The 15,879-nt window shown below is 45.8% G+C and overlaps 1 protein-coding gene across 1 annotated transcript in view; it reads left to right on the plus strand.

Annotated features, from left to right (window-relative positions):
- Positions 1 to 15,879, plus strand: part of LOC119726055 (MAM and LDL-receptor class A domain-containing protein 1-like) — a 196,551-nt gene that overhangs the window by 134,699 nt on the left and 45,973 nt on the right. The window contains exons 115-126 of the mRNA XM_038197672.1: positions 1,252 to 1,468; positions 2,265 to 2,439; positions 3,814 to 3,916; positions 4,704 to 4,841; positions 5,656 to 5,840; positions 8,002 to 8,170; positions 8,751 to 8,888; positions 10,326 to 10,597; positions 11,606 to 11,840; positions 12,771 to 13,033; positions 14,730 to 14,859; positions 15,543 to 15,698. Coding sequence (XP_038053600.1) covers positions 1,252 to 1,468; positions 2,265 to 2,439; positions 3,814 to 3,916; positions 4,704 to 4,841; positions 5,656 to 5,840; positions 8,002 to 8,170; positions 8,751 to 8,888; positions 10,326 to 10,597; positions 11,606 to 11,840; positions 12,771 to 13,033; positions 14,730 to 14,859; positions 15,543 to 15,698 — 2,181 coding nt within the window. The remainder of the gene's footprint in view (positions 1 to 1,251; positions 1,469 to 2,264; positions 2,440 to 3,813; positions 3,917 to 4,703; positions 4,842 to 5,655; positions 5,841 to 8,001; positions 8,171 to 8,750; positions 8,889 to 10,325; positions 10,598 to 11,605; positions 11,841 to 12,770; positions 13,034 to 14,729; positions 14,860 to 15,542; positions 15,699 to 15,879) is intronic.

Genomic DNA, 15,879 nt, shown 5'->3' on the forward strand with positions numbered 1-15,879 from the left:
GTCGGGCCCGTACCAGTGGGAACCCATACAATCTGCAGGGTTTTTTAACCTCGTGGCGGGATTCGAACCCCGAACCTAAATTTTTTTCATAAATTTTCCTCCAGGCAACTGTGATTTTGAGACGGATCAGTGCGGTTGGGCCGGAATCACGTCGGGCCCGTACCAGTGGGAGTCCATACAATCTGCAGAGTTTCTTAGCCTTGTGGCGGGATTCGAACCTCGAACCTAACTTTTTTCTTAAAAATTTTCCTCCAGGCAACTGTGATTTTGAGACGGATCAGTGCGGTTGGGTCGGGATCATGTCAGGCCCGTACCAGTGAGAACCCATACAATCTGCAGGGTTTTTTAACCTCGTGGCGGGATTCGAACCTCGAACCTCAAACCTAACTTGTTCTTATAAATTTTCCTCTAGGCCACTGTGATTTTGAGACGGATCAGTGCGGTTGGGTTGAAACAATGTCTGGCCAGTACCAGTACAATTGCAGACAATCCACGGATCTTCCTCCTGACTGGATTCGAACCTTGAACCTAATTTTTCTACAAATTTTTCTCGAGGCAATTGTGATTTTGAGACAGTCAGGCCTGTACCAATTGGAGCACAGAAAATCCAGGGATTTCTCTTTACCTCTTGGCTGGATTCGAACCCCGAACCTTAACTTTTTCTTATAAATGTTCCTCCAGGCAACTGTGATTTTGAGACGGATCAGTGCGGTTGGGTGGGGATCACGTCAGGCCTGTACCAGTGGGAGCCCATGCAATCTGCAGGGTTTTTTTAGCCTCATTGCTGGATTCGAACCATGAACCTAACTTTTTCTTACAAATTTTCCTCCAGGCAACTGTGATTTTGAGACGGATCAGTGCGGTTGGGCTGGAATCACGTGGGGCCTGTACCAGTGGGAGTCCATACAATCTGCAGAGTTTCTTAGCCTCATGGCTGGATTCGAATCTGGAACCTAACTTTTTCTTATAAATTTTCTTCTAGGCAACTGGGATTTTGAGACGGATCAGTGCAGTTGGGTCGAAACAATGTCTGGCCAGTACCAGTACAATTGCAGACAATCCACGGATCTTCCTCCTGACTGGATTCGAACCTTGAACCTAATTTTTCTACAAATTTTTCTCGAGGCAATTGTGATTTTGAGACAGTCAGGCCTGTACCAATTGGAGCACAGACAATCCAGGGATTTCTCTTTACCTCTTGGCTGGATTCGAACCCCGAACCTTAACTTTTTCTTACAAATTTTCCTCCAGGCAACTGTGATTTTGAGACGGATCAGTGCGGTTGGGCCGGGATCACGTCAGGCCTGTACCAATGGGAGCGCAGACAGGCCACAGATACATCCAAACCTCACGCGCCCAGCACCGACCATGGTGGAACTGGGTGGTACATGTTCGTCGACAGCACGACCGGGACGTTTCTGACGACCGCCATCTTGCAGAGTCCCATGCTTGGAAGTCGTGGCTCAAAGTAAGTAAAAAGACCAAACAAAAGACAGTTCACGGTAAAGTTTCTTCTAATTTCATGTGGAAAAAACAATGATCAGTCATGGTGAAAGTCAAAAAAAGGAATTATGATTTCAATAAGCCTGTTCGGTATTTCAATTTCGCATGTGCACAGTGATATGGGTGATTTGGGATAATCGAACGTTTTGAAGGTGCATGAACATGGGAGCACGACGCTTGCATAACATTGTGTAGCATCACGTCAGCGATGTTATCCCGAATGACCTCGTGTCATTGAAATACAAACTGGCTTATTGCTCGTGCAACCAGAATTGATTACAAGGTTGTGAACAAGCTTCGTTCGATAGACTGTAAATGGTAAACTAAATGCACAGTAAAATCAAGTGTAGTTCAATCCAATGTGGCTTATCATGCCGTTGTTAATCTCCTTGTTTTTGGCATTACACAACTGAGAATATTTCTACTCCCCCTGGATGGGATGCTAGTCCATCCCAGGTTACTCCCCAGCTAATGCCGGTACCCAGTTATACTCCTGGATGGAGAGAGGCAAATAGGGGTAAAGTGGCTTGCCCAAGGACACAACATATGATCAGCTGAATCTGGACAATTTTGTATTTGATTTCACACATGACACACTCCCCAGCGCAAATGACAAATAGTTTTCGAGTTACTCAGATGCTCTCTACTTGAAGTACATGTAAGTGAATGATCTAAAAACTCTGCAATTGGTTTTGTCGAAGAACTTTATGGCATTTAAAACTATCCAATTCACCTGTTTTAACATGTTCTTTCTCGTCCAGATGTGAAATGAACTTCTGGTACCACTTCCAAGGCGGGACCGACCCGGGTGCCCTGGTCGTCTCCGTTTACCAAAACAATCTTCCGGACTCGACGACGGTCGTCAAATCGGTCTCGGCCGACCAGTGGAAGGCCGGCAAGCTCAAGGTCGGCCCACGGGCCGCCAACTCCTACACGGTGAGTTGGTCTCGCTAAGCACCGAATATATCGGCTTAGCAAGGATGGGTTACCAGCTAAAATGTCGTGCAATGCCATTGGCCTGGGACCGGTTCTCGGGTGATAATTGCTTAGCATTTAAGCAGTTAATTTACTGATTTACAGCCAGGGGAGCAGCCACAGGTGGCTAAGCCGCAAACCTGCTTTCGCTTAGCAAAATGGAGGGCGCCTAGCTTCTAGATGTGCTATCAAATATTGCAGCTCATTTCATATAGGAATTGTCATGAGTTTGTAGAGTACCGAAGTGAATACATCAGGCACACAATGTGTGTGTAAAACACATTAGCGCTTGATTCAGTCCGTGAACTAACACGCGCGCGTACTCCATTCGTTTGCACTACACTTTCTGGTTCTAAATGACGTCACACTTCGGTACTCTATACATGTAGTGTAGCTATTGTAGGTTGTTGCAATCAGTCTTTACAGTACACTGTGAACGGGAATGGCAAATTTTGTGAAAAGAATTTGAGTTCGCATTTCACGTTTCGGGAAAATGTTTTCCCATTTGTGTGAAAAAGGCGTAAAAATGCCTTCCCACTTCGGAAAAAAATGAATTTCTGTGCGTCCGTCATGTCAACACTTGCGCTCACCTTTTCTAGCCGAATGACAAACCAACTACTAACAGAAATTTCCAAAAATGCATCATCTGACGCATCTTTAGAAATTGCCTTCTTTTATTGTTTTCTTCAAAATGCCAGCATGCCAGAAGGACTAAAGTCACAGGGAGTTCATTATGTTCATTATTTAAGATAGTAATGCTATCTTAAAGCTTTTCAACAATAATTGGTCAGTCACTTCGTGGATAGCTGCAAATGATCTACTCCAATGATCTACATTAGGCCAAAAAAAAAAAGTCTCCGGTTTCTGGTATGGAGCTTGCCCCAAAAGTGGTGCGGCGACGCGGCTTTTTTTTTTTTTTTACCTGTTTTTTTTTTTTTTTTTGGCTTCAAATGTCGGCTGATGACTGCAAATGGTGCCCGACTAAACTTAGTGCAAATATATGGGAGTCCAAAGAGGCCACATAAAGCTTATTCTCGATCATAACCCCATCTAAAAAACACGTTAAAATTGTGCAGCAGCAGAATTCCAGTCGAACCAGTGAGTTTGGCGGTTTTGAGACATCATCTTGTATTGAAAAAAAAACTTTTTCATTTTGCCGACGCGCATGGCTACGGCGACGCGCGCGCATACCAGAAACCGGAGACTTTTTTTTTTGGCCTTACCAATGTTCCTATGTGCCGTTAATAGCAAATAGTTTGTATGCTAAGCCACAATTTATGTTAAGCAAGTTTGTCAAGTCAGCCCTTCACAATTTCTGTGATTTTTTTTTTCCAGATTCGATTTGAGGCCTCGCCAGGTTCCAGTTTCCTGGATCCTTCTCAGCTCACCAACATTGCCATCGACGACATCACGTTTGACCTGTGTGGCACTGACTCGGGTAAAGCAAGACAAGACAAGATGACACTTCTTCCAAAAGGCGTATCGGATCATTTGCTCTTTATGTGTTTTGCTCTTTTCCAATAATAACTGTGAAATCCAGAGAGGAATATTCAAAACCTAACCTGTTGAAGTTTCAGCTCAGTGGATATTACACTTTTCGAGAAAACAGTGAAAACAGCCTTTTGATCACGAAATACGATTTCATCAACGGCACTCTTTGTTTTAAAAAATCAGTCAGTGGGCCGATCGTTGGGAATCGTGTACATTTGTGGATTTCTTTGAAATGACAGCAAGCCAGACGGAATAATTTCACAGGGTGTTTAGTACCAGTATGATCTTTAATCCGAGCATTGAAGTGTTTTTAGCTCTGTGATGGCAGCTCAACAAATCATCATGTCTCTCCGTTAGTCCGTTAGTTAGTTAGTTAGTAACAAACGTTGACATTGTCTATTGCTCCTACATATTTTGACCGATTTCAACCCAACGTTGTCAAAAGATCAGTAACCCAGCCCCAACATGTCACATGACCAAACTGGGGTCAAAGGTCATCGTGGGGTCACTGGGGTCAAAAACCTGAATTTTTTTTTACTCAGACTACTACTCCTTCCAAAAATTACATGGCGCAATGACGTGACTCATGCGTGAACACGAATTCGTTGGCCCGCAGCGTCCGAGAAATTTCCCATTGGGCTTGTTGTAATAATTTGGTAGATTACTTTTGGGACGAACTAAAATGATCCTATGTGCCTTTAAACACCTTTTTTCCCTCTTTCTTGGACGTCCAGATTTGAATTGCGACTTTGAATCCGGCACAGTCTGTGGCTGGGGGCAGGTCGCGACGGACGACTTCGATTGGACGGTGAAGTCCGGCAACACCGGTTCCACCAACACCGGCCCGCAGTTTGACCACACGCTGGGCACCGGTAAGTTCAAAGGTCGCGACGTCTTGAACTAAACGGTGACCGTGGAAAGATTGCGACAGTCGCCAGTCTAGTCTTTGGAAAAAATGATTTTTTTTTCTAATAAATATTAAATTAAAGGGTTCATATGTGGATATGTTTGGATGCATAATGTTGTTTAATTTATGGCCCACATCATGTGAGTAGTTCCAGAATTTTGAAAGGAAGTTTAATGTCTGTGACAGAGCTAATGAACAATGATTTCTAATTAATGATTCAGAAAAATGATTCAAAACAAATAGCATGTAATCTCCTTGACCATTACCAGATGATGGATGTAAAAGATTTGAAATATACATATTCAGGTTTATTCACTGAGCTCTTAAAAGCTCTGTCACAGGACATTAAGTAACGCTGGAATTAAGTAACGTTGTATAATGTATGTGAATACGTGTATACACTTTTGCTTTTTACCTGAAATAACATCTCACCTTCTAGACAATGTCAATTTTTTTGTTCTGTCAAATAAACCACTAAAGACGCATCCTCTCTGAGTGATCCCCGTTTGCTATTTCCCAGGTTTGCAGCATTGCTAATGTTGCTAGCATCGTGACTTTGGGCGTGATCCCTGGCTACATGGCATATACGGGTTAATGGCTTCTGACTGACACCCTTTGAACAAAGACATTGACAAAATGGGGAACCGCCAACATAGGGCTGGATAGCTCAGTTGGTAGAGCACTGGAACAGCAATCCAGATGTCGCAGGCTCAAAGCCAAACTCCAGTCAATTTCTGTGTTCAACAATTTTCGTCGGATTGTGCTTATTTTACCTGTAGTCCAAGGCAGTTATGTCTACATTGAAGCGTCTTCTCCGAGGCAACAGGGTGACAAGGCCCGTCTGACCTCGGGCAGCATGGCCCCCAGCACCGAGTACTGCCTGGAGTTCTGGTACCACATGTTCGGCCCCGACATCGACACCCTGAACATCTGGCTCAAGACTGACACTGGGTTGGAGACGAACGTAAGTTCATCCGTCGGAACCGAAGGGATCCAAAACTGTTCAACATTTTGGTTCCTTTCGGGCAGGGCTGCTTGAAAACTGGTTGCTTAAATTTCATTTGCGGTTGCCCAATAAAGACTTTTTTTTTTTAAATATTGCCAAAATCTGAAGGCCAAATCCTAATAAAATACATGGCTGCTTACCTGAAGTGACTCAGGAATCGCAAAATCGGCTGTCCGACGCCCCGGGACAACCAAAACATCTTGCCATTTTGCAAGGGTACGTGGCCGGCCGTGGCCGACCGTGGCTGTGTGCGTGTGTACGGTACCCGCGCTCTGCACCGTGCTGGTACATGGTTTACAGTGGTCCAGTCATAATATTATGGGAAACACACGTTCACACACACAGTCGTTTTTTGCTATGCTTCCGAGGATTGGCTTTGTGTTTTCCTTTGTCCCTGTAATATAACACTCTCCCATAGACTAAGCACACAAACCTGCGTTCAAGGACAATAGGCACCTTCCTTCGAGGATCAATGGCCCCTTTGTGCTCCTTTTGTTGTCTGTCCTCAGGCGTAATGCCATGCAGGAACACACACACACGCAGTCGTTTTTTGCTATGCTTCCGAGGATTGGCTTTGTGTTTTCCTTTGTCCCTGTAATATAACACTCTCCCATAGACTAAGCACACAAACCTGCGTTCAAGGACAATAGGCACCTTCCTTCGAGGATCAATGGCCCCTTTGTGCTCCTTTTGTTGTCTGTCCTCAGGCGTAATGCCATGCAGGAACACACACGCTTACATAGGCATAGAAGTGTGGTACTTCCTTTGTTCTCGTGTACTAAAATTTTGCAACGTCGCACACTTATGTCAAAATGCTCTTATTTGAACCATAGTTAATTTCCTGGGCTGAAATTCGGTCTTAATATCCTTTTTTCTAAAACTCTTCCATTTGCGACAGATCAACCCACCTTGGAAATTCCTAGATTTTGAGTAAAAATACATATATCTTTTTCGTGAAAAACTTGTGGGGTACCAAAACGGTACCCCGCAAGTCGGTGGGCATTCTTTGTGGGGTACCTCCCATTGTTCCAGTACCCCACAAGGCAGTGGTTGTACACGTACACAAGTGTGTATTTGCCTGCAATCGGGGACCCCCTATTGTCCCTCTTTTGTCTGTACTCTGACTTTTTAGGAAGACCTCCCGTATGTTTTGTACACGATTGTAAATTGGGGACCTTCAGGAAATTGGGGACCCTCTTGTCCTCTAATGTTCAACGTCCCCTATTGAATGCAGAAACAAACTCGCCCACACAGCAGTGTGAAACACCGCCATGGGAAAAAGTGGTTGCCCATTGGGCTGGCAACCTGGCAATTTTTGGTTGTCTGACAAGATATTTTGGTTGTTCAGGGACGTCGGATAGCCGATTTTGCGAGCCCTGAATTGACTGTGACAATGACTGTCATTGTCACAGTCAATGTGGCAGTGCAGCTGCACTTTAATTATGGGACCCAGTCCAGTATGTGACATCGCTATAAATAGCATAACATGCCAAAGGTAAATGTGTTGGTGACAGGTCTCACAAACGTCCTGTCTGTCATTGTCACATGCGTCACAACGTAAAACTGTCAACTGACAACATACAAACAGATGTCATGAATGTCCTGCCTGTCATTGTCACATGCGTCACAACTGTCCTTAAACTGTCAACTGACAACATACCAACAGATGTCATGAATGTCCTGTCTGTCATTGTTACATGCGTCACAACGTAAAACTGTCAACTGACAACATACAAACAGATGTCATGAATGTCCTGCCTGTCATTGTCACATGCGTCACAACTGTCCTTAAACTGTCAACTGACAACATACCAACAGATGTCATGAATGTCCTGCCTGTCATTGTCACATGCGTCACAACTGTCCTTAAACTGTCGACTGACAACATACCAACAGATGTCATGAATGTCCTGCCTGTCATTGTCACATGCGTCACAACTGTCCTTAAACTGTCAACTGACAACATACCAACAGGTGTCATAAACGTCCTGTCTGTCATTGACACATGCGTCACAACTGTCCTTAAACTGTCAACTGACAACATACCAACAGGTGTCATAAACGTCCTGTCTGTCATTGTCACAAGTGTCACAACTGTCCTTAACTGTCATTGCTACAGGTGTACCGGAAGTCTGGCACTCAGTCCAATGTCTGGCATCTCGCCCGTGACTATGTGACAAGCAGCCAGACGTACGAAATCATCTTTGAGGCTATTGTGGGCAAGTCCTGGGGCGGTGACATCTCCTTGGATGACATCAAGCTAAGACCCGGCCAGTGTCCTGCGTCTCGTAAGATTATCCCATTTTACCTCGTTTTTTTTTCCACAACGCTTTTGTGAGATTGTGTGTTCCAGCCTAATGAGTATAGTTTTTAGAGTACCGAAGTGAATACATCACGCGCACAATGTGTGTGTAAAAGACCTAAGCGCGTGATTCAGCCCGTGAACCAACACGCGGGCGTACTCCATTCGTTTGCACTACACTTCCCGGTTCAAAATGATGTCACACTTCGGTAGTCTATAAATTAGACTTTTTTATCTGTCATAAATTTCGGTATCATTGTTTTACAGTGTTTGTGGTACATGAAGGCTATTTCCAAAGTGAAATATTTTTTGTATTATTATTATTGTTATTCATTTTTTTGCCAACCATTTTGATTCCGAGAAAACGTTTGTTGTTTTTTGTTGGAAAGTTTTTGACCCTGTGAAAATGCCCTATTGTTGTGGGTTGCTTTCGCGCACATAACACCAAAAAAAGCTGATTTTTGTTGTCAGGTATTGTGAAAAAAAATCAAAAATAATCAGAAATTCTTAAAATAAAGTTGTTGAAAGTCTTGGGTTTTTTTTATTCTCGTGGTTTTTCTTGGCAGATGAGTGCGAGTTTGAGCAGGACATGTGCTCCTGGACCAATGATCAGACGGACAATTTTGACTGGCAGAGAGGCGTTTACGGCGACGAGAACTCGGGAACCGGCCCCCAGACCGATCACACCTTGGGATCAATTTTGGGTGAGTGAAAATCAGGAAAAACCTTGAAAATTTTCGAGTCATGCAAAACTTGAAGAAATTTGAAGAATTTGACAGTGACCCAGAGGGAAAGGTTTTCGCAAGTTTGGTGTACATGTATGTGTGTCTCTGTTGCATATAGTGAGGAAAAGGATGGCTATATTGGGCTCCGTGCGCCAACAAAAGAGGGCGCGTTTTTACCACTATTGAGAGCCCCTTGGATGGGACACGTACTGCGTGTGCTTACTATAATGGTTCGCGTGTGAAGTGCGCGCGACTGATTTATCCTAAATGTGCACAAAGCTAAGCCATAGCATCTTTACCCTTGAGCGTCGGGCGTCGTTGGTGCGCTAATACGTTCGAAATAACTTGCGATGGTCTCCCAGACTAATCCCAGCCCTCGATAACTTTGGATCATTCGAATTACGCAGTGGATGGATCGGGAACCAGTCTAGGTCTCCCCCAACTCTCCTTTGCTGGCCGTTGATGGGGTACTGGTGCACGGAGCCCATAAGGGGAGAAGGGAGGCCATCGCTTGTCAACAAAGTTGCTTGCGTGTTATCCGCATCTTAGTTGCTTTGCTGCAACCACCTCTTGACTTCCCATCAACCTCTTATTTAAGTGAAGATATTTCTCACGGAAGTTAGGAAATTTCTTGGAAAAATGTCAGGGAAACTCATGGAATTTCATTTTCGTAAAGTGTTGGGACCCCTGTTAACGTACCATATTCTGTCAATAACAGACATTTCTGGGCAGCTCCTCGAAAAAAAGGTGATTTTTCTATAAAAATGTTAAAATATTGAGCTCCCCCTTTAAAACGAATGTTTATTTTTTTCTTAATCTTGTAGCACTTGTATTACATTGAATTACACTGTATATACTCCCTGACGAATTCATTAAACAACAGTGCTGGGGCAGTTTAGGGCGGTATAAGGAGTAACAGGCAGGACGCTTGGGGGCGGGGCAAAGACTAATAATGGCCAAATCTATGCCCATATGAAGTTTGTGCATCAGTGGAGGAAAACAGAATGGCCTGATAAACTTATTTGGCGCTGCATTTTTTTTTTTTATTTGGATACACCTTGACAAATTATCAAAAAAATTCACCTTTATAAGCAAAATTATGCATGGCCCCATAATGTCATCGTGTCCGTGCAACAAGGTCATATCTTCAAAAATGGGCTGTATGGGAAACACGAGTTTCAGAATGTGAAAAGGTCGTACCTCCTTAAAATAACCGGGATGTACACACGAAGTCAATGGACGTCGAGATACGACCCTGTTGCACGGAGCGTATTCGCGCTAGATACGTCTTTGTTGCACAGTGGAGTTACAACCTTGTTGCACTGACAGGATATGCTAGTTACATAAGTAACCTCTCCAAAAGCTCAGAACAACATTGAAAAATGACTGTTTCCGCTTTGGAATATCTTTTCTCAGGTCACTTCATGTACGCCAACATCCTTGTCCCGGCGTCCGTGCCAACCAACGCCAAGGCCCGCCTTCTCAGCGGCGTCTACCAGCCCGGCAGCGACCGCTGCCTGATTTTCTGGTACCAGATGGTCGGCGACAACGCCGGTACGATGACCGTCTACCGGAAGGAGGTGCAAGATAACTACGCCAAGACGCTGTGGACCAAGAGCGGCGACCAAGGCGACCACTGGAGGGTCCAGAAAGCCACCATTTCGTCCGTCGGCTCCAAAGATTTCAGGGTATGTGTCGATTGTCGCATTTTCCTATGGCTGAAGTGCCGCTAAGAGATGTCTCAAAAGTCGGAGAACGCTTGGAATGTTCCACCAGGAAACATCACCTGTTCCAATTGGGAACCTGCGTTCTTTCCACTTGGAACAGCCCGGGGACGCCAGCTGATCCCACATTGGGACATTGGTCTATGCGCGTGCAAGCCATAACTAAATGTGGGAACACGCTGGGAACACAGTGCGTTCTGGATGGGAACACACAGGAATGCTCCATATGGAATGGGAACATTCCGACTTTTGAGACGTTCCCTAAGCAAATCCAGCAGGAGAACTGGTCGCAAGCAATTCACATCGTGCAGCATTTTGGCCGGTAACCTTCTTTTGCTATTAGCCAAAGCTTTTTGAGCCTAACAAAGAGAAATGAAGCGCTCGAATCAGCCACAAGATCCCAGCAAACTTTGTGGTTGAGTGGTTTTTAAAGACATCTTCACTAGTAAACAGGTTCGTCTTGGGTTCGAGTCCCACCCATCCAAGTTTCTTGCAAGCTCTCGGTCACCAGGATATTTGAAATTACATCGGTTAAGGAAAAAACCAACATGATAATAATAGGCATTTATAAAGCGCATGTATCCACCATTATTTGGTGCTCAAGGTGCGACGCATTATTACCCTGCTCATTGGGCAAATGAAACATTCCAAATACCATCTCAGCTCCCTGGGGAGTATACAGCTCGATGCTGCCATTTCGGCGCAAAGCAGCTAAAATCAGTCACAATAACCATCTCTGCCCTCACAGGTACCCATTTACTCCTGGGTGGAGAGAAGCAATGGACGACAAAGTGCCTTGCCCAAGGGCACACGCACCACAACCCCAGGCTGGGTTCGAACCCACAACCTGCAGAATTACCCGCAGACCATGAATTCAGTGCTCCAGACCACGAGGCCACGGCACTTCACTCCATAGAAGAAAAGAAGCATCTTATTATATGAACTTTTTCTTTGTTTGTACTTTGCGTTCAGGTCGTCTTTGAAGCCACCTCGGCCTCAGCTACGTCCGGTTTCATGGCCCTTGATGATGTGGATGTTGTCGACGGAGCGTGCCAGCCGGAAGGCTTCTGCGACTTTGAGATCGACTACTGTACCTGGACAAACTACAGAGGCACAGAGGATGATTTTGATTGGCTGCGTAGCGCCGGGGGCACACCAAGCTACCAGACCGGACCGTCGACTGACCACACCACGGGCACCGGGAGAGGTGAGAGTTCTACCTCCCCTACCTGTAGCTGACCCTACCTCCAAATCCAACCCCACCCTCATCAGTTCCCCCCCCCCACACCCCACACCCACACATCAAACCGTGTTTTTGGGTAGTTATGGGGTACCACTATTGTCCACTTGACTTCCCTTTTTTTATTCTCCTTTGTTCCTATTGAAATCTCAAACTCCATAGCGTTTTACAAATGGGGTACTGAGATTTCTAAAGACCGACTTGTAGGGTACCATTGTCCCTATTGCTGCCCTTGTTCCTGATACCCCATAAGGCCATTTATATATAAACTCACAAGTGTGTAAACACATTTATACTGGAATTTGTATCATTGTGGAGTCATTTCTTTTGTTCTCGTGTACTAAAGTTTTCGAGTTTGAAAGTGTACATTCAAAATGCTCCTATTTTAAATTAATTTCCTGGGCTGAAATTCAGACTTAATATCCCTTACATAAAATACTTAATTTGCGATGGATCAACACACCTTGGAAATTCCTAGTTTTTGAGTAAAATCCATATATCTATTTCGTGATAACCTTGTGGAGGCGTAGTCACTTGTAGAAATTGCCGACGTCCAAAACATCCTTTCCAATATGGATATTTACGAGTTCTCTGGAGAGCTCAGCTCAGTGTTAATTATGACTCTAACATGTGGGCCTTTCCACACTAAAGGGGTACAAAAGTGTGACATGGGATTGGGAAATGAAGCAGGATAATAATATCAAGTTGTTTGTCCTATTTTCCACTTGTACATTCCCACCCCATTGTTCAGGATTGTGCTTTTCAAGAATTTAAAGACTTTCCAGGCAATTCTGACAAGATGTTTATGCTCAGAGTGCTACGTACGTAACATGGACAGAAAGTTTGCCAGGGGGATCGCACAAGTTTTACTGGCAGTATTTTTGAACCTGTGTCCAGGATTCTACGTCTATTTGGAGACGTCCTCACCCCGTGTCAGCGGGGACAAAGCCTGGCTGGTCAGCGAGCACATCGACGCGACGGCCGGCCGCTGCCTGTCCTTCTACTACCACATGTACGGTGGGACGGTCAGCACTCTGAACCTGTACAGCCAGACCTCCCACGCCACGGGCAGCCCCATGTCAGTCTGGACCATGAACGGGAACCAGGGGAACGTCTGGCGCTACGGACAGGCCTCGTTGTTTTCCGTTGATGAATTCTGGGTACATTTTGAACCCATTACAGCCTGTACTGCATTGTATAACATGGGATTTAATCACCGATGTATCCATACAACCCATACAGTGCTTAAGATGCTTGGGGCAGTAGGGGGAGGAAGGCAGGGCCGTTAAGGGCAGTACCAGGAATAAACCATGGTAGCAGACAGTGTGATTTGGGGCGGTACAGGGAGTAACAGACAGGGATGTTTGGAGCAGTAGGGGCAAGAACAGGCAAGGGGGTTTGTAGCAAGTACAGAGAGTAACAGGCAGGGTGGTTTGGGGTGGTACAAGGAATAACAAGAGGATGGTTTGGGGCAGTACAGGGAGTAACAGGCAGGGTGGTTTGTGGCAGTACAGAGAGTAACAGGCAGGTTGGTTTGGGACAGTACAGAGAGTAACAGGCAGGGTGGTTTGTGGCAGTACAGGGAGTAACAGGCAGGGTGGTTTGGGGTGGTACAAGGAATAACGGACAGGGTGGTTTGGGGCAGTACAGGGAGTAACAGGCAGGGTGGTTTGGGGCGATACAGGGAGTAACAAGCAGGGCAGTTTGGGACAGTACAGGGAGTAACAGGCAGGGTGGTTTGGGGCAGTACAGGGAGTAACAGGCAGGGTGGTTTAGGGCGGTACAGGGAGTAACAGGCAGGGTGGTTTAGGGCGGTACAGGGAGTAACAGGCAGGGTGGTTTGGAGCAGTACAGGGAGTAACAGACAGGGCGGTTCCGGGCAGTACAGGGAGTAACAGGCAGGGTGGTTTGGGGCAGTACAGGGAGTAACAGGCAGGGTGGTTTGGGGCAGTACAGGGAGTAACAGGCAGGGTGGTTTAGGGCAGTACAGGGAGTAACAGGCAGGGTGGTTTGTGGCAGTACAGAGAGTAACAGGCTGGGCGATTTGGGGCAGTACAGGGAGTAACAGACAGGGCGGTTTCGGGCAGTACAGGGAGTAACAGGCAGGGTGGTTTGGGGCAGTACAGGGAGTAACAGGCAGGATGGTTTGGGACAGTACAGCGAGTAACAGGCAGGCGGTTTGGGGTGGTACAGGGAGTAACAGGCAGGGTGGTTTGGGGCAGTACAGGGAGTAACAGGTAGGGTGGTTTTGGGGCGGTACAGGGAGTAACAAGCAGGGCAGTTTGGGACAGTACAGGGAGTAACAGGCAGTGTGGTTTGGAGCAGTACAGAGAGTAACAGGCAGGGTGGTTTTGGGGCGGTACAGGGAGTAACAGGCAGGGTGGTTTTGGGGCGGTACAGGGAGTAACAAGCAGGGCAGTTTGGGACAGTACAGGGAGTAAAAGGCAGGGTGGTTTTGGGCAGTACAGGGAGTAACAGGCAGGGTGGTTTAGGGCAGTACAGGGAGTAACAGGCAGGGTGGTTTTGGGGCGGTACAGGGAGTAACAAGCAGGGCAGTTTGGGACAGTACAGGGAGTAACAGGCAGGGTGGTTTAGGGCAGTACAGAGAGTTACAGGCAGGGTGGTTTTGGGGCGGTACAGGGAACAGGCAGGGTGGTTTAGGGCAGTACAGGGAGTAACAGGCAGGGTGGTTTGGGGCGGTACAGGGAACAGGCAGGGTGGTTTAGGGCAGTACAGGGAGTAACAGGTCTGTTACAGCTACATTAGCTTCTCAATAACTATGTCCTATTAGTGGTGTCTGACTCTGTTCCTGATGATAGCGGAAGTTATGCTGTTTTTGTTTCTTTTTCTTGCCAGGTCATTTTTGAAGGCGTTGTCGGCCAGAGCTATTCGGGTGACATCGCTATAGATGACATCGAACTCTCGATGGGACCCTGCCCGGCAACCTTGCCCCCTCCCACCACCCCGGCCCCTCCCCCAGTCTATCGTAAGTTTTTTGGACGCTGGTTCTTCCATTATTTAGTCCAATCACTGAACATTTTTGACATTTTAATTGAGAGATGTCTGTTTCTGTTTTTAAACCCCCCCCCCCAACACCCACCCCCGGAAAAGGAACCTGACTTATACATTTTATGTCAAATTTAAAAAGCAATATCAATGCATACATGTCTCACTAAAATGCAGTCTTTCATTTTTGTTTTTATGAAATGTAACGTTTTGGACAGTATGCTCTGCTTAGGCCAAAAAAAAAGTCTCTGGCAAAATAAAAAAAAAAATATTTTCAATGTAAGATGATGTCTCAAAACTGCCAAACTCACTGGTTTGACTGGAATCCTGCTGCTGCACAATTTTAACGTGTTTTTAGATGGGGTTACGATCAAGTATAAGCTTTATGTGGCCTCTCTGGACTGCCATATATTTGCACTAAATTTAGTCGGGCACCATTTGCAGTCATCAGCCAACATTTGGAGGGAAAAAACAGGGTTAAAAAAAAAAAAAAGCCGCGTCGCCGCACCACTTTTGGGGTCAAGCTCCATACCAGAAACTGGAGACTATTTTTTTTTGCCTTATCATCAAGAAACTATTTTGTTTATTTGTTACTGTTTGTTAGTGGTTTTACATTTCTCTGAAACTGCATGTTGGTATGGTTTTTTGTTTGGTTTTGTTTAGCTCCCAACTCCCACGACTGCGACTTCGAGAACGGATGGTGCACGTGGACCCAGCTGTCCTCTCCTGACGATGAGTTTGACTGGAGACGCGAGACCGGCACCACGGGCAGTGTGATGACCGGACCGACCGCCGACCACACACTGGGAGATGCCTCAGGTATTTAACCCTTTCCTTACCATGGGCGACTTTTGTCGACAAGAAGTAGACCCCTGCTGGTTCCCATGGGCGACTTTAGTCGACCAGGAAACCACACAGAACACCCTCAACACAGATATATTCACTACTTTTTATAAAGGCGGCATGTTGATATGTTTGGCCGCCCATACATCAACTATAT

The sequence above is a fragment of the Patiria miniata genome, unplaced genomic scaffold, assembly GCF_015706575.1.
Source record: "Patiria miniata isolate m_02_andy unplaced genomic scaffold, ASM1570657v1 HiC_scaffold_19, whole genome shotgun sequence".
NCBI lineage: Eukaryota > Metazoa > Echinodermata > Asteroidea > Valvatida > Asterinidae > Patiria > Patiria miniata.